Source organism: Staurois parvus, unplaced genomic scaffold (assembly GCF_062004578.1).
Source record: "Staurois parvus isolate SC_StPar_1 unplaced genomic scaffold, SC_StPar_1.0 ptg000272l, whole genome shotgun sequence".
NCBI lineage: Eukaryota > Metazoa > Chordata > Amphibia > Anura > Ranidae > Staurois > Staurois parvus.
Window position 1 is genome coordinate 3,404,414 of NW_028318068.1, and position 20,928 is coordinate 3,425,341.

The window sequence follows — 20,928 nt, forward strand, 5'->3', positions numbered from 1 at the left end:
AGACGCTAGAGAATATAAGTGGCAGTTCCAATTTATGTCACAAGATATTACCATGCAGGTCTAGGAAACGCAAACTTTCAGTAAAAAATACACTTCATTTTAGGGCACAAAATGGCAATAAATTACCCATTTTTTTTTGTAAAATTTAAGAGATGAGGTTGCACCGAGTAAGCAGACATCCAACATGACAAACCTTTTAATTTGTGTGCGTTTGTGAAACTTCGACAAATTTTAGTGCCCTATATTTTCTATAGGTAACGTTTTTGAAGCACCTTATGGATCATCAGTTTATTGTTACAGAGGAGGTCTGGTGCTAGAATTATCGCTCTCACTCTGGCATGCACGGCGATATAACGTATTTTGCAGTCAACGGTATCATACATAGGTGCCCCGGCATGTGCTTTTACATTTGTGCATGTGTATATGCAGGGGTTGGGAACCTCAACATTTTTTGGGGAAGCGGTAATGTGCTTGTGTGTAATTTTTTTTTTTTTTTACAATTTGTAAAAAAAAAAAGGTTTTTTTTCTTCACATAGGGGATAAAAAGTCTCTTATGTGATGACTTGGTGACAGGCTCTCTTTATTGAGAGATCCAAGTTTTAAAAAGACCCTGCATGTCTGTCCTGTACACCACTGGATGTATTGCAGTGCACGTTGCACTGCATTACATTCTTTCCGCCTCGAATGCCAGGAAATCTGTTAGTACAGTTTCAGTGCTTTTTATTTTTTTAGCACTGATCACTGTATTAATGTCTCTGGGGATGTTGGTGGCAGTTCTCCCCCAGTGTCAGAATGCCCGCCGCAGTCCTGCAATAAGTCGCTGATCGCTATGACAAGCCTGGGTTCACACAGGAGCAGTAGGGAAACCGTATGCAAATTTGGACAGGAATCACACCACATTCCTGTTCAAATCGCATGCTGTTCTTTGCTATACGATCTGTGTCCATACATTATGTACGGACGCAGATCGCACTGCAAGTATCAGTACTCGGTAGTGGCGAGTATTTGAGCGAAAGTATCGGTACTCACCAATCAAAAAAGGGTAACAGTGCATCCCTATTAAATACCTTGGACTGAAAATGAGATAGGCCGTCAGTACATCAGGATTGATATATTTTTATTTATATATACAATAGTTTTTGGACTCTATATCTTTCCTGCAGACTAAATGTTATACACTGATTTGGGTTATATTGGATTGTCAAAACTATTTGTATTATTACAATTCTGCTGTGAAATGAAAGTGTATGCTGTGACCATAGAACTCCCTACAAAGGGGCTGGTGAGCAGAATGTGCGTGGCGGTAGTTTCTCTGCGGCAAGATTGCTGCAGCTGCTTGTCTTAGGGGGCCCTTAGGACTACACTGCTGCCTTTCAGGGTCTGCCAGGCACAGCGTTGTCGTGCTCTTCTGCATGCTCCAGTCTGCAGTGTGTGTTTTTCGATGCACTGCACACAATACATAGTCTGCGCTATGGTGTGCTTCACTGCAAGCTACTGCCACAGTTCTTGTGACCCACAAGAGCTTTTCTAAAAGGGCCCAAAAATACCTTGGTTGTTGTATTCCCCAAGCCTGCATTACATGTCACTAGTGATACAAGCAGGGCATACACCAACTGGAAGTTCAGGAGCTTGGTGTATACAGTGCTAATGTATTGCTTTTTTTCCATTGTTGGGGTGATTAGCAGCAAACGCTTTATTAACCACTTTACAACCGCGCTATAGCCGAATGACAGCTACAGCATGGTTATCCAGTTCTGGAGGGCGTCAATTGAGCGCCCCCGGCACTGTCAGTGATCGCTGTGTCTAATGGACACAGCTGATCACATGACTAGGTAAAAAGCCAATCACAGAGGCCTTTTACCACATGATCAGCGGTGTCCAGTGACACCGCAGATCACAAAGTAAATACAGTTGCCGGTTATCGGCAGCACTTGCCTCACTCTGTCACAGCGTGGGGAAAGTACTCCCGATAAACGGCAAATGTCACAGAGCGGATCTGCACTGATGATCAGTGCCCATCATAGCTGCATATCAATGCAGCATCATCATTGCCTCCTCATCAGTGCTGCCTATCCGTGCAGCATCATCATTGCCTCCTCATCGGTGCTGCCTATCCGTGCAGCATCATCATTGCCTCCTCATCGGTGCTGCCTATCCGTGCAGCATCATCATTGCCTCCTCATCGGTGCTGCCTATCCGTGCAGCATCATCATTGCCTCCTCATCGGTGCTGCCTATCCGTGCAGCATCATCATTGCCTCCTCATCGGTGCTGCCTATCCGTGCAGCATCATCATTGCCTCCTCATTGGTGCTGCCTATCCGTGCAGCATCATCATTGCCTCCTCATCAATGCACATCAGTGAAGGATAAAAATGACCTGTTTGCAAAATTTTATAATAGACGCAAAGAAAAACTTTTTTTTCCCCCAATTTTTTTGCTTTTTTTGTTTATAGTGCAAAATATAAACCCCCCAGTGGCAATTAAATGCCACCAAAAGAAAGCTCTATTTGTGTGTGAAAAAAATATAAAAATTTATTGTGGGTACAATGTTGCATAAACGCACAATTGTCATTCAAAGTTCAACAGCACTGAATGCTGAAATTGGCCTGGACAGGAAGGGAGTAAAAGTGCTGGTAGGCAAGGGGTTAATACATTTTCAAAAGCATGTAATTGATCTTTAAGGAAAATACATTTGTTTCGAGGTTATAACCTGTTCAGAATTGAATCACAGGTGTACAGAATAGGCTTACAATGGTTCTAAAGGCCCAAGGGTTTTTTATACCTTCATGTATTCTATGCAGATTGGCTTCCGATGCTGTCAATCACATCCAGTGGGCCAATGAGAGTGCAGGGGGTGGGGCTGAGCCACGGCTCTGTGTCTTATGGACACACAGAGCAGCGGCTCAGGGATGAGCACACAGTGGTGTCTCCAGAGAGTGTGGCTTTCTTTGGGGGCACTGCTTGAGGGGAAGGAACCAGGACCCCTGGCAGGAACCCGAAAAGAGAACTGGGGTTGCTCTGTGCAAAATCTCTGCACGGAGCAGGTAGGTATAGACATGTATGTTTTTTTTTAAAACAAAAAAAAGCTTTAAAGTCATTCTTAGGCTTGGTTCACATATGTGCAGATGGTGCCGCTGCGGATCCGCACAAAAATCCGTGCAGCTGCACCACCCTCAGAGGAGTTCGGACCCGTGGGCTGGTGCCATTAGTTCTAATGGCACACAATATGTAAAAGAATGTGGCGCTACTCATAGATCCCAAAAACACTATAGTAAAATAAAATAAAAAGGTGCCACTCTACATAAATCTTAATAAAAGGTATATAATATATGCGATAGGCCACGTGAATCAATGTATATAATAATCAAGTGGTCATGGTGATCAAAATAAAACTAATACATCTATACCATAACATGAAATAGTGCATAAACTCAGTGTATTGACAATTTTATATTATACAAAAAAAATGTGAATACTTCTCAATGATATAACCAGCACATGAATACGGTTTAAAATAGTAATAAACTGTGGTAACACGTGCAAATACAGTGCAAATGCCACACTAAAAAACAACTAAATAAATATAATGTGTAAAAAATGTCCGATAAGTGGGTGACACCACTACTGCAATTCCAAACACGTGTCATCATACAGTGAAGTGACTCCAGGTGCAGAAACTCCAACAAATGGCTAGATTAGCCTCTCACCTCCAGGCTTCGACCCGTAAGGGTCAAAGTGTATAGTGGGATCGAACCCTCAGATCCTTTCAGCATATACTGGTGTCCACTGGTCCGCTCTCCCCATACACAGATCTCCTTCTCTAGGGGTCGACAATCAAGCAGTGGCTCCTCTTATGGGGTATGGTATGGGTCAGTAAAGACATAAACACAATCTCCCATAGTGTAGTAGGTTAATTTAATAAAGATCCAAACATATAAATTGAAAACGACTCACATAAGTCCTTGAAAATGACAGCTTCACAACCCTATGCTTTGGGGTGTACTCTGCATGGGTGTACAGGAATCAAAGGTGCACCAAAATGGCCACCACGCCGGAAGTGCGTCACCACGTCAGGCCGACGCATTGCGTCACAATGTCATGTGACGTCCCTAATGGCACGCCGCCTACACTGGAAATCGCAACCGTACTGGGAACCGAGGTTCTCGTGCTGCGTTTTCAGAAGTGCAGGGACGACTTCGCTGCGTGTCCCGGGGGCACAGGAGTCCATTCAAATGAATGAGCTCTCGTGCCCGTGCAAAACACGAACCACAGGAACGTGAACCAGAGGTAAAGGCCCAGTCACACCAACTCTACCCTCACTGGTGTGCTTGTTGATGTGTGTTGTGTTAAAGCGGTAGTAAACTGCAGCTTTAAGAAAAAAAATAAATGGAAATTCAATTGCATAATGTGCTGGTGTGCATTGCATACCAGCACATTATGATAGACTTGCCTTAGAACGAAGCCCTCTGGCTGTGCACTGTCACCGCTGACCAGGCTTCCATCTTCACCAGATCTTCCTTCCAGGTTCGTGGACTGCGGCAGCTTGAATGGCCGAGCTGTGATGACATCACCCATGCACACAGGAGTCCCAGGCCACGGCACAGTGCTCTAAAGAGCACAGGTAATGCCGTTCCATGCAGCAGCTGCCAAAAGAGTGAATATCTCCTACATGGTGCACATTTAGGAGATATTCCTTTTACTTACAGGTCAGCTATTATTATAAGCTGGCCTGTAGGTAAAAATCATGACGCGGACTTTACTACCGCTTTAAGGCAATCCTTTCATTTAAACGAGCGTCCTAATGCATCGTGGTGGACGAAAAACTGTCCTGCAGCATTTTATGCAGTTTGGTGCTCTGGGAGGAATATGACTTTGCTTATCATTCGTTTAAGTAAAATAATACAGATAACAGGCCAGGGTGGATTTGATTGAAATCATGATTTAAATCACTAGTCAGTAAGGCTTGATTTAAATCCTAGTTTTCTACATAAAGACTAATTCTTGCTGGTATAACTTTAATATGCAAGTGAATGAAGATTTTTAGAATAACAACTTTTCATATTAGTTTTTTTATCCCCAGTTTAATAGGTTAATCATTCATATTTGGACAGCTTTTCTGTTGTACTTAGGAAGGAGAAAAATAATCATTACCTTAATAATAACAATTTAAATAGATTTATTCATCTGAAACAATAACATTCCAGCATATGTGATTGGCTTAAACATCCATGTTTGTTAACTAATTTGGCTAAACAAAATTTATATATTTTAAGAAACTTAGACTGTCAGCCCCTTCCTCCTCACACTTAGTTTCACTTTCTTCTTGTGTAGATCTATTCCATTCCAAACAATCAGAAAAATATTGTTTCTATTCTATTCACTGAACTTCTTGAACCTTAGCACTGAAGGGGTTGATTCTGTATTCATAGGTTTGTAGAAGTTAGGATGAAGGTCTTTTTCTTAACTCTGTTCATGTTATAACATTTTTGCTGTGAAGAAGAGGCATGTGATCTCCGCTGAGTCAAATTCAGTTTTGAGAACTGCAAAAGTAAACCAAACATCTGTGATAATATCTTGTAGGCAGAGAAACTGCCCAATAATCTTACAAAAACCTCTGGAAGAGCATGACATTGTGAATGGATTCATGGAATTTATTTACCAAAAAAATTAAACATATACAGCCTTATTCTACATAATTAAAAAACTAATCTTTATTTCATGATGGAATAACCTTTGGATGGTAATATATTTTCCTCAAAAAGCATTTTATTCAAAGAAATCCGATTTAAGTCAAAGAAATCCGATTTTTTTTTTCTTGATTTTTATCCACCCTGGTCCTAATGCATCGTGGTGGACGAAAAACTGTCCTGCAGCATTTTATGCAGTTTGGTGCTCTGGGAGGAATATGACTTTGCTTATCATTCATTTAAGTAAAATAATACAGATAACAGGCTAGCTTCACATCTGTGCAGGTGGTGCCGCTGAGGATCCGTGCAGCCGCACCACCTGAACAGAGGATTGCAGAAACCGGAGTACCTGGTGGTTGGGATTCAAACCAACAATCCTAGTGCTGCCAGTCAGAAGTGCTAACCACTTAGCTGTGTGTGTATTAGTGGTGCACCGAAATGAAAATTCTGGTGCCGAAACAGATACTGAAATGTCTGCATAGGGGGAGGCTCTCATTTTTTTCCTTTCATGTATATTTCTTTTTTTTAAACTTATGATTTTATTGCTATCACATAGGGGACCAATAGTCCCCTAGATGATAGCATACGAGTGACAGACCATCTTTGTAGGGGGTGGGCGCAGTGTGTGCAAGGAGGGGGCAGGAGAGGAGTAGTGTATATAGAGAGGCTCCCTCACTGGCTGTCACTATATGTTGCTGCCGGTTTTTAAATGCAGTTGCCGGCTTTTTTTTTTCTTCACTATAGCTCAGAGAAAAACTTTGCTTCTTTTAACTGGGGGAAAGAAACTAAAAATAAACTTTGTTTCTGTTAGCTGGGGGGGGAACTGATAGGTCATTCTGTGAGCTATATTGAAGAAAAAAAGACTGGTAATTACATTTAAAAGCCGAAACTTGACATATCGTAACAGCCAGTCACTGTATACGCTGCTCCTCTTCCCACCTCTCCCACGAGCCGACGTTTAAAGCCTGAGTGCAGCCAAAACAAGACCGAAGGATCATAGCTTACAGTCAGTAGGATGTAACCCTTGTGCTGATTCCTCTTCTGTTTGATAAAATATTTCTCTATATACACCCTGGACCACACCTGCTGCTAATCTTCCTGTGCAGAGGGGTTAATACAGCTAACGGGCAGTCACAAGTTCTTGACTATACCCACCCTTTCCACTACAGCTTCTAGGAATGAGACATGATCTGTGAATGGAGGACAGTGGCTGATTGATAGATCTGCCTCCTCCATTCATCGAAGCTCTATTACTGGCTTCTGTGAATAGAGCGGCTGGGTGTAAAGAGCGGGCATAGTCAGGCTGTCTTGGTGACAGCCTATTGGCTCTAGTAAATCCCACTGCACTGGAAGATTATGGGGAGGTCGGCACGGAGGAAGATTTTTACTTACGGAAGAGGAACCAGCACTTAGGGACATTTTCTGTAACATGATTTGGCATTGCTGGAAGATTGGTCAAAAAAGTGGAAATTTCAGTTCGTTTCTAAATGTAAATTAATGCACCTGGGAAAAAAAATCCCTTGAGAGAGTAAAACATTGGGGGTACAGTGTTCTGCAGCACCTCAGAGAAAACGGACTTGGGGGTACTTATTTCAGAAGATTGCAAAATGAGGAAACAGTGTGGCCAGGCAGTGGGGAAAGCAAATAGAATTCAAGAATACATCACTAGAGGGGTCACCAGCAGGAGGAAGGAGGTCCTGATCCCCAGATATAGATCTTTATATATTACTAGAGGGGTCAACAGGAGGAAGGAGGTCCTGATTCCTCTATATAGATCTTTAGTTATCACTAGAGGGGTCACCAGCAGGAGGAAGGAGGTCCTGATTCCCAGATATAGATCTTTATATATCACTAGAGGGATCACCAGCAGGAGGAAGGAGGTCCTGAATCCCCGATATAGATCTTTATATATCACTAGAGGGGTCACCAGCAGGAGGAAGGAGGTCCTGATTCCCAGGTATAGATCTTTATATATTACTAGAGGGGTCACCAGCAGGAGTAAGGAGGTCCTGATTCCCAGATATAGATCTTTATATATCACTAGAGGGGTCACCAGCAGGAGGAAGGAGGTCCTGATTCCCAGATATAGATCTTTATATATCACTAGAGGGGTCACCAGCAGGAGGAAGGGGGCAAACAGGAGTCATCATTGCTGCATATCCCTTTGTGTGACATCATTCATATGTGAATACCTCAGCAGTGTACATTTAGGAGATATTCCTTGTAGCTACAGGTAAGATGTAAGTTAAAATTGAGAGTTTACTGCCACCATAAGGGTTCCTCTGGGGCAAACTGTTGAGAAATGCTGCACTGGAAGGCGCTGTAATGCAGTAGCTATAGAACGGCAGGCCAAAACAGAGACGTCTGTTATTTCAGGCAGTGTTACAATATCTGTGTACTTACTGGAAGACAGTTCTCATTACCCTTTTTATTGGGTTATATTTACTGATTCACCAACATCACCTTTTATTATATTGGTCAACAGGATTTTTTTTCTCTCCTTTTGAAAAGAGAAACATAATTGTATTACTGTGTTTTGTTGTTTCAAAATTGATTTTGAAACAATTCTTTTGCCCCCTCTATGCCTATGTGTCATCTAATATATCGAGGATATTTTGACAACCGTGACTCATAGACGTCTATGGGATGAGGCATATCTTTTCCGGCAATTTCCCGTTCCCTGAGGAATCTTCACATCTCTAGATCCATTAAGGTATCAGGTTTAGCAATGCGTGTACTTCATAGATGCTGTGAATCTCTGTTGGCTTTCATTAAAGGCTGCTAATGCACCCTCTGTCACGTTTTGATGTCGCAGCTTTTAAATAGGACCTGTTCCCCCAAGTTCAGTATAATCGGCCATTTTTCAAGCTTGACTTGTTCTAAATACATATGTTGCAAATGTACAAAAAGTGTTTTCTATTGTTAAAGTGGTTGTAAACCCTTACATATACTCTGTGAAGTGACTGACTTCAGGTGATACACAGATGTGACAAATCCTCCTACGTACAGTAAGTTGTTCCGGTTTGTCTGTAGTCTTCACTTCTCTGCATACATTCAAAGTGCTGAACTTATAAAGCTTGTCTGAGAGTTCAGAAACGGGGCAGAGAGCTGAAATTCCACACTGCAGAGCCTTTTGGAGGGAAGAGACACACCCCCCCTCTCAAAGAAGCAGAGCTGAAGCTGTCAATCTGCTGGAGCACCCTCCCCATCACCATTTTTCTCTTGGTGTCAGGAAAACTTGTCAGAAGCAACTGCTGATGGCAGAGGAACTGCAGCAGACAGAAATGACACTAATGCAGGCCATTCCTAGATTGTAAAACTCGAAAGAGCAGGGCCCTCGAACCCCTCGCGTATCACATTGTATTGTTTTCGTACTGTCGCATGTTCTGTCTCCCTTTGTAATGTACAGCGCTGAGCAAACTATTGGCGCTTTATAAATACTGTATAATAATATAATACATGGTTCAAATTCCAAACGATTTTTTGTCTGAAAATTGGAGACGTCGTTCGCTCAGTAATGTGATGGTGCCATCATTGATTTAGAATATCGGCCAACCAAGTCATAAAGTTCACCCCATATAACAGGCGAAACTTCTGTTCCTTCCAGGTTGCAGCTCATGCGCATATTCTTTTCGGAAAAACGATCGTACGATTTGACCTTCATTGAGTCGAAAATCGGTCATTTTTCACGAATTTCCCAACATGCCCGATCACCGAAAAGGGGAGGAACCACGAAAATCGGCCAGTGCCATTGACCCATTAACAGAGCAAAAATCAGCCAATTATTCTTAAATCTGATTTTCAGACGACGAATCTTCGACCCATTTATGGCTGGTCTTAGTGCGCTGGATTGAGACAGGCATTGAGACATTTGTAGTGTGCTAGAGCAATGCGTATGATTGCAACTAAATAACTGCTCGTTGCAGTCAAACAGAAGTAAGAGGGAAGCGGGGGGTTCGGGAGCTGGCCCTGTATACACTGATGTGCTTTTGGCACACCAAGACACTGTGTCCATTGTGACAAAAGAGCATGAAAGCTATTCCCCTTTAAATCCTCTGTGCTGTAGATGTGCTACTTTTTTGAAAGTCCTGCGTATGCTGCGTCAGTTTTTCAAAAGCGCACCAAAAACACATTTTCCATTGTAACACAATGGGTACACATCAACAGTGGACAGCGACTGTGGTTTTAGTTTGTTTTTTTTAGTCACATGTCTGTGTTTCACAGGTGCATGCTGGGAGTCGGGGAAACCAGAAAATGCACCAAAAACACTTTAAAATCCTAAGTAGTGGATGTGTATGGAGTATTTTTGGAGAAGAGGAATTTTGTTTAGTGTCAATTTATATTTACCCTGTCCAGGCTACAGTTGATAGGTTATTATACTTTGTTTTTAAATGTGTTTTGTTTTATTTCAAGATACAAATTAAACCCCCAAAAGCAGACGCCCATTGGTGGCAGCTTGCTCTGTGCCAAGCATGCAGTACAAAGATAAATTAACCACTAGCTGACCAGTCACGTACCTAGTACATCCGGTCTTCAATTGGTTGTACCGGGATGATGGCTGCCGCTGCCTCCACCCCCAAGAACACTGCGCCCACCCCCCATTCCACAGCTTTAACGGGAGTCCCAATGGACCAGCCAGCGCTGCCCCCAGCTGATCACAGAGCTGAATATAATGATATAATAATGCAGGGACTTATAGTGGGACTGCAGCGGGCATTCTGACACTGGAGGGAACTGACTGGGTGTCGCTGACATCCCCAGTGACACCAGTACAGTGATCAGTACTAATGGCACTAGGCAGGAAGGGGTTAACATCTGGGGTGATCAAAGGGTTAATTGTGTGCAGTTTCACAGTAAGCTGTCTGTGCTTTCAAATGTAAGCACACTGCTTTGTATGGCTCTGCTATGTACAGCCAGCAGTGTGCTGGAGCTGACAGGGGAGAGAAATGCATTGTTTACATACAGTTCCCCCTCCAGTAATACTCGGCGATCACCAGGTGCCGGTGAGTAATCACCGGCCGGGACCCAGTGATTGATAGCCGAGGCCATGAATAGTGGCACGTGTCCCCTACCCGTAAATGCGAATTCACTTATACATACGTGATTTTGCGCATCCCTGTGGCCCTGTAGCAGTATTTTTGCTATAGGGTGGCAGGAAAGCAGTTAATAAAGAGGAGATTAATCACTCCGATCTTTGTGTGAATAAATGCTTTTAAGGGCAGAGTAGGGATCTGGGGTCTTATTGACCCCAGATCTCTCCATAAAGAGTCACAGGCCTATTACTGTGACAAGGGATGTTCAAAAAAAAAAGCGATAGGCCCCTTTCACACGAGTGTTCCATATGTCTGTTTTTCATCTGTCCGTTTACGGATGAAAACCGGACACCCATGTATTTCTATGGACTGGTGGATGTAAACGGATTATCATCTGTTTACATCCGTTAATGTCCGCGTCTGTTTTTTTGAATGGAAGATAACCCGATTTTTCTTCCATTAAAAAAAAGATGTAAACGCACATAAACTGGTGAAAAACATGGAACGCCTGTGTCAAAGGACCCTTACAAAAATCTTTTTAAAGCGACAGTGTAAACAAAACAAAAAAAAATGAAAGCGGAGCTCCACCCAAAAGGGGAAGTTCCGCTTTAAGCCTCTGTCCCAAGCTCCCCATTAAGGATTGGCATCTTTGGGGGGGAGCGGGTACCTGAATTTGACAGGTACCCACTCCTGCTGCGATCGCCTAGTACCAGGGGTAGGCAACCTGCGGCTCTCTAGCTGTTGTGGAACTACATTTCCCATGAGGCATTGCAACATTACAAAACTGACAGTTACACCTATGACTTGCAGAGGCATGATGGAACTTGTAGTCCTGCAACAGCTGGAGAGCCACAGGTTGCCTACCCCTGGCCTAGGCGGTCAGAAGTGGAAGTTGTCCTCCCTCCCCGTAGTCCTCTGGGACACGTGACAGGTCCCAGAAGACTATGGGGCCATTCACAAAGTGCAACGGTAAGTGTCCGTATTTTAAAAGTCAGAAGCTACAGTTTTTGTACCTGCTGACCTTTTTTTTTTTCAGGTGGAACTCCGCTTTAAAGTACCTACAACCCCCCCACACACCAATTTATTCTCTAGGACCTGTGCTTTAAAAAATATATAATATTTGGGGGTTCTAAGAAATTTTCTAGCAACTAATTGTTACATGTAGCAAGGTGCTAGAAAAGGCTTGGTCTTAAAGTGGAAAATACAAAGAATATCATTCAATAAGCTCTAGGTCCAGATTAGGACCTTTTTAAAGTCCCTACTATTCTTTGCTATTTTTCTTGACAAACCTGATACAGAGTCCATTTCCTGTGCTGTTATGTTTGTCCAGGACAATGGAGAATTTTCCACGCGTGTTCTGTTTGTTTGGGTGAAATGGAGAGAATAGGCCTGCCTGAGTCACGTGACCTTCATCAACCTATGACACTGGTCTGGCTCTCAGCTCTGTTGCTTGTACAGTGAATCTCTGCAGCGCTGTTTATGTTGATGGGAGTCTGCTGGTTTTCTTTTCCTGTAATCGCAATGATTTTTGGAATTGACTTGAGAGATCAAGTGTAGAGTTTCTCAGCCAGGATTCCATGGATCCTTAGGGTTCCTCCAGAAGTTTCTAGGGGTTCCTTGAGCAGTCAGTAATTTCTTCCTCTCAAATAAGTTCCCACTGACACCATTGATCTTTTTAGCACTCTGTAAGGGGGGTAATGAATCCCAATGACCACAAGTGTAAGGAGCATTCTTCCCTCTGACCATCACACTAATATACCATGAGTTGTAGATAATCATTTTTAGCCGGGGTTCCCAGAGTCCGGAAAGTTATTATAAGGGTTCCTCTGTTGACAAGGTTGATAGAAGCTGATCTAGCATGTGTGTCTTTGCTTCCCTCTCTGTACTTTTGCAGGCTAGAACAAGAGATGGTGTTTAAGCCCTATTCACGCCAGTGCGATTTCACAGTTCAAAATCGCATGACGAGTCGCCCCCTATTTGTCCCTGTGAAACTGTTCAAATCGATGCGACTCCGACTTGAACCAATTTTTGAAAATAGGTTTCTGCACTATTTTTGGATTTTTTATGCGCAATTTGCATTGACATCTGTGCATGAAGTTGCATGAAATGGCACTGACTGGCAACTTAGAGATTGCACTACTTTAGCTGAAGTAGCAAGATTTCAAAGCCGCATTCAGTGTGAACCCGGGCTTACAGCTTTTTTGATTTTTGGCATGGATAAAAAAATGATTCTGGGCTGTGAACTAGAACTTTAGACTTTCTAGATCAAATGGTTTCTGGTTACTAGGAGCCTTGTGGGTTTTCATGTTGCCAAAGACTGTGAAATATGTCGATTTTTTTTTTTTTTTTTTTTTTTTTTTTATTTTATTTGTTTGTTTTTTTTTTTTATTTGTTTATAAAAACAGAAATGATAGAAAAAGGCAATCAAAGTCTACAGTCTCACAATCTCCTAGATCAGTGGTTCTCAACTTGTGGGTCACGACCCCTTTGGGGGTCGAATGATCCTTTCACAGGGGTCCCCTAAGACCATCAGAAAACACATATTTCCGATGTGTAAAGAGCAGCTACGGTGTAGAAAGCAATTGCTGTGTTGAAAGCAGCTACTCTGTTAAAAGCAGCTACTGTGTTGAAAGCAGCAGTATTGGAGGTAAAACGACACTCATGAATTATAATTACTGGGTAAATAATTTTATGGTTGGGGGTCACCACAACATGAGGAACTGTATTAAAGGGTCTTGGCATTAGGAAGGTTGAGAACCACTACCCTAGATGATTCCAGTTGATGCTATGCAATAAACAGGTAACCCAGGTCTAGTAGCCCTCCTATCCCTCTTGTATTGAACTGTATTGTCTTCCGTTATATTGTAGTGCTGAGCAAACTGTTGGCGCTATATAAATCCTGTATAATAATAATAGTAGTAGTAACGTCTGCATGAGATGCTGAAGGACCATCTGGCACTGTCAGCAGAAACCAGTGAAGGGGTAGGAGAAAAGGGATGAGAAGAATCCAGGTGAAGGTGCGTGGCACAGTGGGCTAGACCCCAGAACATGATCCCTATTGGGACGCACTTGGGCTCAGGTTAGGAAGATGGTCTATGGACCAGTAAGAATTGTCCTGGTAAAGGTGAGTGGCCTAAATACCAGTGTGCCCATAAACAGAATTTGGGTGTTCCATATTGTATTATATTATTTTTGTGTGTTGCTCAGCCCTTAGTTTGGGGGTCAGTAGAGGACCCCCAGTGTCTGGGGAATATGATACATGGCAGGTGAAATCTATTGCTTTTAATCAGATTAACCCTGCAGATGCCCTTTTGTGCAGCTTAAATGCAGTTATATTTCTCTTTAAATCCTTTGGAACTCCTCACATCCATGCACTGTGGGTGCGGTGGGTTTTGAAAAGTCCTGCATGCTGCATCTTTGGTGCCATGTTTCAAAAGTGCACAAAAACTACACCTTCCATTGAAATCAAAGGTAAATGCAGTAAAAACACACTGTAGCTGCGTTTTTGGTATGCTTTTTGAGTTGCATATCCAGCTTTCACAGGTGCATGCTGAGAGTCGGGCAACCAGAAAGTGCATGTTGAGTTTTTAAGTGCACCAGTGTGAAAGGGCTCTAAAGAGGGTCAGCAAGGTACAGCCAGGTAGCAGAGCTTGTAGCTGCTCAATTTTACAAAACGGACACTCAACTGTCCCTTGATCCTGCGGTGTCCTCACACCGGCCGGGCTGACCGACCGTCCTGTCTCCTCAGCATCTTCAGTGTGGGCACCCGGCTGTGACAGCTTGCGGCTTCACAGCTTGGTGCCCACTGCACATGCACGAGAAGCGCTGCGTTTTGTGAATGGCCCCGTAGTCTTCAGGGACCTGTCACGTGTCCCAGAAGACTACGGGGGGGGGGGGCAACTTCCGCTTTCGATCACCTAGGCAGTCGCAGCGGATGTGGGAGCAGGTACCTGTCAAATTCAGGTACCCCCTCCCTCCCGAAGCATTAAAACGGAACTTCCCCTTTTGGGTGGAGCTCCACTTTAAAGTGGTTGTAAAGTTGTTTTTGCCATATCCACTTGCTGACCAGTCATGTACCTGGTACTTCACTGGAGTGATTATACCGGGATGATACTTGCAGCTGCAGACGTCATCCCGGTACCGGATTTTAGAGCTGACTGTCAACTGTCATGTAATAGCAATCGGAGCAGCTAACTAGCTGCTCATTTGCTATTACAAGCAGCGGGAGGGGACATCTCCCTTCTGCTGCTTTATCAGGATCTCCTGTCCCATTGAGAGTCTTTATCAACCAAAGACTGGATCGACTTTGTTCGGCTCTATGATATAGTAACCTGGAAGTGATGACCTTACATCACTTCAGGTTTACTTGGAAATAAATTGCGCCATTTTATTAAAAGAAAAGTATTTGAACACACCGATCTTGCTGTGATAAAATTCTTTTAAGGGCAATAAGACCCCAGATCTCTCCATAAAGAGTACCTGTCACATGCATATTGCTGTCACAACGGATGTCTACATTCCTTGTGATGGCAATAAAAGTATAAAAAAAAAAGAAAAGTTTTTTTTTTTTTTTTAAAGGCGAAAGTGTAAAAATAAAATTGAAAAAAATGCCCCCCCCCCCCATCCTCCTATGCTTCCGCGCAAAGGTGAACGCACGTGTCAGTCCCACACACATAAAGACAGCAATCATCCTGCATGTGAAGTAACGCCGCAAACAGATCATAGCGTGTAATTCTAGCACCAGAACTGTGTAAATCTAAAGTGTTAAACCTGTAAAGGCTTTTAAAAGCGTCGCTTATGGATAGTAAAACGTACGTTGTTTGTCGCCGTTTCATGGACGGGCACAATTTTAAAGCGGGATGTTTGGTATCTCTTTACTCAGAGTAAGATCATCTTTTATATTTTACCAAAAATTTGGTTATGTATTTTTTTTTTTTTTACTTGGTCCTCATGCACACTGGACATTTTTACAGCGGCTGTTTTTGGCATTTGACGTTTTTTTCTACAACCAGTAAACTCTCCAGCATGTTATCCTATGTGTCCATACATACATAGACTGTAATCAACGTTTTTGGCTGGGAAAAAAAGCGCAGGACTAGTGGGTTTCTATAGGAGTTTAGCTGTAAAAATGGTCTAACGCTGAAAACACGGTAAATCGTGGCAAACCAGTGTTTTTGGATGGGTTTTTTTTGCCTAAAAAAAAAAAAACTTGAAAAACCACGGCTAAACGCTAATACAAAAATGCTGAAAAACTCAACATTTTTTAGCGTGAATTTACACAGCTAACGTTACCAGCGTTATTAAAATCCCCCCGTGTGCATGAGACTTAATTCAATAACGTGTATTTTTTCACAAAAAACTGTTTGAAGAACTGCTGCGCAAATACTGTGTGACATAAAAATTGCAAAACACACCAATTTATTCTGTAGGGCCTCTGCTTTTAAAAAAAAAAAAAATTAAAAAAAAAAAAAAAAAAAAAAAAAAAAATATATATATATATATATATATATATATATATATATATATATATATATATATATATATATATATATATATATATATAAAATGTTTGGGGGTTTTAAGAAATTTTCTAGCAAAAAATACTGATTGTTACATGTAAACAAAAAGTGCCAGAAAATACTTTAAAGTGGTTATTGTAGGAAAAACAATTGTTCTACTTACCTGCTCTGTGCACTGTTATTGCACAGAGCAGCCCCGAACCTCCTCATCTGGGTCCCCTGCTGGTACTCTAGGCTCCTCCTCTTCAAAGGAAGCTGCTTTCTATGGTGGCCCACATACGGACTTGCTCCCCGGCTGGGCTGTGTGTCTGTTGGCTCAGCCCTGAAGATGTCATACCTGCTGTGTGTAATTGTATACTATTGAAGGCATTTTGTAATGTCTGTTCAATGAGTTCCGAAAAACCCTTCCTGTTCTAGGGTGACAGTGCTGCTCCTGCGGTGACAGCGAGCGTAGTCACTTTAGGATAGGAAGCATGGTACTGGCACGATCACCAGGTGAAATTGAAAACTATCGCAGCCACCAGGGTGGATAAATATCAATGATTTTTTAAAAAAAAAAAACGGATTTTTTTATTTAAATCGGATTTTTTTTTATTTAAATACCATTTTTTTAAATAAAATGCTTTTTGCGGAAAATATATTACCATCCAAAGGTTATTCCATCATGAAATAAAGATTAGTTTTTTAATTATGTAGAATAAGGCTGTATATGTTTAATTTTTTTGGTAAATAAATTCCATGAATCCATTCACAATGTCATGCTCTTCCAGAGGTTTTTGTAAGATTATTGGGCAGTTTCTCTGCCTACAAGATATTATCACAGATGCTCGGTTTACTTTTGCAGTTCTCAAAACTGAATTTGACTCAGCGGAGATCACATGCCTCTTCTTCACAGCAAAAATGTTATAACATGAACAGAGTTCAGAAAAAGACCTTCATCCTAACTTCTACAAACCTATGAATACAGAATCAACCCCTTCAGTGCTAAGGTTCAAGAAGTTCAGTGAATAGAATAGAAACAATATTTTTCTGATTGTTTGGAGTGGAATAGATCTGCACAAGAAGAAAGTGAAACTAAGTGTGAGGAGGAAGGGGCTGACAGTCTAAGTCTCTTAAAATATATAGATTTTGTTTAGCCAAATTAGTCAACAGACATGGATGTTTAAGCAAATCACATATGCTGGAATGTTATTGTTTCAGTTGAATAAATCTATTTAAATTGTTAATATTAAGGGAATGATTATTTTTCTCCTTCCTAAGTACAACAGAAAAGTTGTCCAAATATGAATGATTAACCTATTAAACTGGGGATAAAAAAACTAATATGAAAAGTTGTTATTCTAAAAATCTTCATCTACTTGTATATTAAAGTTATACCAGCAAGAATTAGTCTTTATGTAGAAAACTAGGATTTACATCAAACCTTACTGACTAGTGATTTAAATCATGATTTAAATCAGTTTGATTTAAATCAAATCCACCCTGGCAGCCACCATATCTAAGGGCTAGTACAGCAAATGAGTGGTGTCACCCTAGGACAGGAAGTTTGTTCCTGGCAGGAGCACCAGGTGAAAATAAAAGGGCAAAAACCTGTAATGGAAAACTAAGGCATTCACCACATCTAAGGATTGCTAATCTGTCATATATTGCAATTTTGTTTGTGAGTTTAGATACATGTACGCCGGTCACTTTCAGGTGCATACCTTAAAAAAAGTTTCCCTTTAACTTGCATTGAGGTCCCTCTTTATGGACAGTCAATAAAGGTTTATCCTGACTTCTCACGTTTCTCTGTTTCTTCATTTAGGTTTGTGGATTCTCCTCCTAGCACTACAATAAGGAGAACATTGAACTGAGCAGAGAAGGCAGAATTCTCTATCAAAATGTCCATAACGAACACGCCTACCAGTAACGATGCTTGTCTGAGCATCGTCCACAGCTTGATGTGTCATCGTCAGGGAGGGGAGAGCGAGACCTTTGCAAAGCGGGCCATTGAGAGTTTAGTGAAAAAGCTGAAAGAAAAGAAGGATGAACTGGATTCCCTGATTACCGCAATAACTACGAACGGAGCACACCCTAGCAAATGTGTCACCATCCAAAGAACGTTAGATGGCCGTCTGCAGGCAAGTCCTTTTGGTTTACAGAAACAAAAAAACATATTTAGATGTTGATTGTTATCTTGTGTTTACATATTTTGACATTTTGATTCTATTTGTAAATATGTTTTTGTAGACCTGTTCTCTATATATGGGCTCATTCAGACGTATAACTATTTGTCCTTGTTCACACAGGCGTACTACAGCGTACACCCATGCAAGGGTCGTGTTTAACTGCACGGGATGCCCAGGTAGTCCAATTCATTTCAGTTGGGACACAGCGCCTGCATGGACCCAGCGCTGCTCTCAGTTTGACATCTGTGTGGGTACACAGCCCTGAATGCGCACTTTTTGTGTTTGGGGCCATACACCTCTACCCCACACAGGTGTCAAATTGGGAGCAGCGGCTGTGTCCGTGCAGGCGCTGTGTCCCAACTGACATGAATGGGACTGCCTGCACAGGGTCGCAAGGAATACCCCTACATCCCCATGTGGGTAAAACAGCCCTCACATGGGTGTGTGTTGTAGTACACCTCTGTGAACGAGGCCGTTCACATCCTAAAATGCAGGATCTTGCATCTTTTTCTGTATGTGTGTAATGTTGCATGTGCCCAGCAAGACAGGATACATGGGTTCTATTGGCCATGGCTGCTGATTGAGAATATCAACAGTGCCCTTTTGTGAACAAATATGGCGAGATGTGAGGTGGCTACACAACTGGATACTTGCGCTGTGTGAGAGACGGAACTGTGTTGTGAGGTGGCTACACAACCGGATACTTGCACTGTGAGAGCCGGAACTCTGTTGTGAGGTGGCTACACAACCGTTTACTTGCACTGTGTGAGAGCCGGAACTGTGTTGTTGCCCCCAAAGAAGAGTGCTGTGTTTTAAAGGCTCTAAAGCCGAGTTCCACTCAAAAGTGGAAGCTCCGCTTGTTTGCCTCCTCCCCCCCTCCACTGCCATATTTTCAAACCTTTTAGGAGGGGAGCGGGCACATGGTTTTGACAGGTACCCACACCCACTTCTGTCTCAGTTCGCTGCGGTGAAGTGAGCCAGCAGTTTGGCCCCCATCTTCCTCCTGCAGTCTCCTGGGAACCTTCACAGGTCCCAGAAGACTGCTGGACCAATGAGATTGCACAGCTCGCACATTGGGCACGCGGCTGTGAAGCCGAGGAGAGAAGAGGTAAGGAAGGGACGATGCGGGTGAGCATATCGCCGGACCAAGCGACAGGTAAGTTTGTGTTTATTAAAAGTCAGCAGATATAATTTTTGTATCTACTGACTTTTAATAAACACAAGACGGACAGGAACTCTGCTTTACAGAAAGATGCTCGATGCTCTTCGAATGGTTTGTTGACGCTTGTCTTTAGGATTGTGTTTCAGACAAACATGGACAGCCCAATGCATATATAAACTGGGCCTACTGCTTTAAAATATAACTAAAGGCAAAGCTTTTTTTTTTCTTTTTTTTTTTTTTGGACAGAGTTGAGGTTGATTAGTACACCTGTCACTTTTCATTGCGATCTGTGTCCCTGTTCAGGAAATTCACCCTATTTGTCATTTTTCCCATTATCACCACAATTGAAAATAAAATAAAGTGATTTTTGGGTTGTCCCCAGAAAAGTAATAGAGAAGAGATCTTCCAATGGGGACACTAGTTCTTATGTTCCTGGTGACACCCTGGGATTACCCCACTTTGGATAGATTTCCTCTCACTTTGTTTTGACTATGGGACAGGAAGTGAAGATAAAACTCCCCAATGGGACACAAATGCTCAAAATATAACTGACCGGAATAATAATCTTCCCTTACCCTATCCAAATTGGGGAAAAAATAATTGCTTTTAGATCTACTTCAACCACTTCCTGTCCGGCCCATGTACATAAACGGCCGGATGGGAGCAGTGCCGAAGAAGGTTGCCGTTTTTTAAATGGCGCCCACATTACCTGCTTCTGCTCGCTCCCTGGGAGCACACAGCACCGCGATCCGATGCCTGCTGTGTCCTGAGGACACAGCTGAACACCGATTGCTGTACAGGACCTCTGTGTGAGGTCCCGATCATGTGATCACTGATTGATCAGTGATCACATGAATAGTAGTAAGCAAGATGTCACTTCCTGACATCATTGCTTACGACTAATGAAATCTGTGAATAATCTCAGAGATCACATGGTACAAGGCTATTCACAACAGCCTTGTACCATGTGACAAGCTGTGACCAATCACAGCTCTCACAGTCGTTCTCAATGGCTGCAAGAATGCAGCCAGAGAGCAGGAGAAATGATTGTTTTTACAGCCTTTATAGGTGTAAAAGCAATCGTAAAAAATAAAAAAAAAATCTTCATCACCCCTCACAAGTAGTGCAGTGTCACTATGGTGACACTGTACTGCTAGGGTGATGGTATGTTAAAAAAATAAAACCATAAATAATATAAAAAATAAAATTAAAATGGTTTGGAAAAATTATAATTTTTGGTTATAAACTAATTGTGGGTTTTTTTTTTTTGCTAAAAAAATAAATGAATACATTTTGGCCAAGATTTATGAAGAAATTATTTGCACAATTTTATAAGAAACACTTTTTTTCAAAATATTT

General features: G+C 42.1%; 1 protein-coding gene across 2 annotated transcripts in view; it reads left to right on the top strand.

Moving 5' to 3' along the window:
- SMAD4 (SMAD family member 4) overlaps positions 1-20,928 on the top strand; it is a 78,937-nt gene that overhangs the window by 10,726 nt on the left and 47,283 nt on the right. For both annotated transcript variants that reach the window (XM_089681615.1, XM_089681616.1), the window contains exon 2: positions 18,044-18,359. In XM_089681615.1, the coding sequence (XP_089537741.1) occupies positions 18,120-18,359 (240 nt within the window). In that variant the 5' untranslated portion in view covers positions 18,044-18,119. The remainder of the gene's footprint in view (positions 1-18,043; positions 18,360-20,928) is intronic.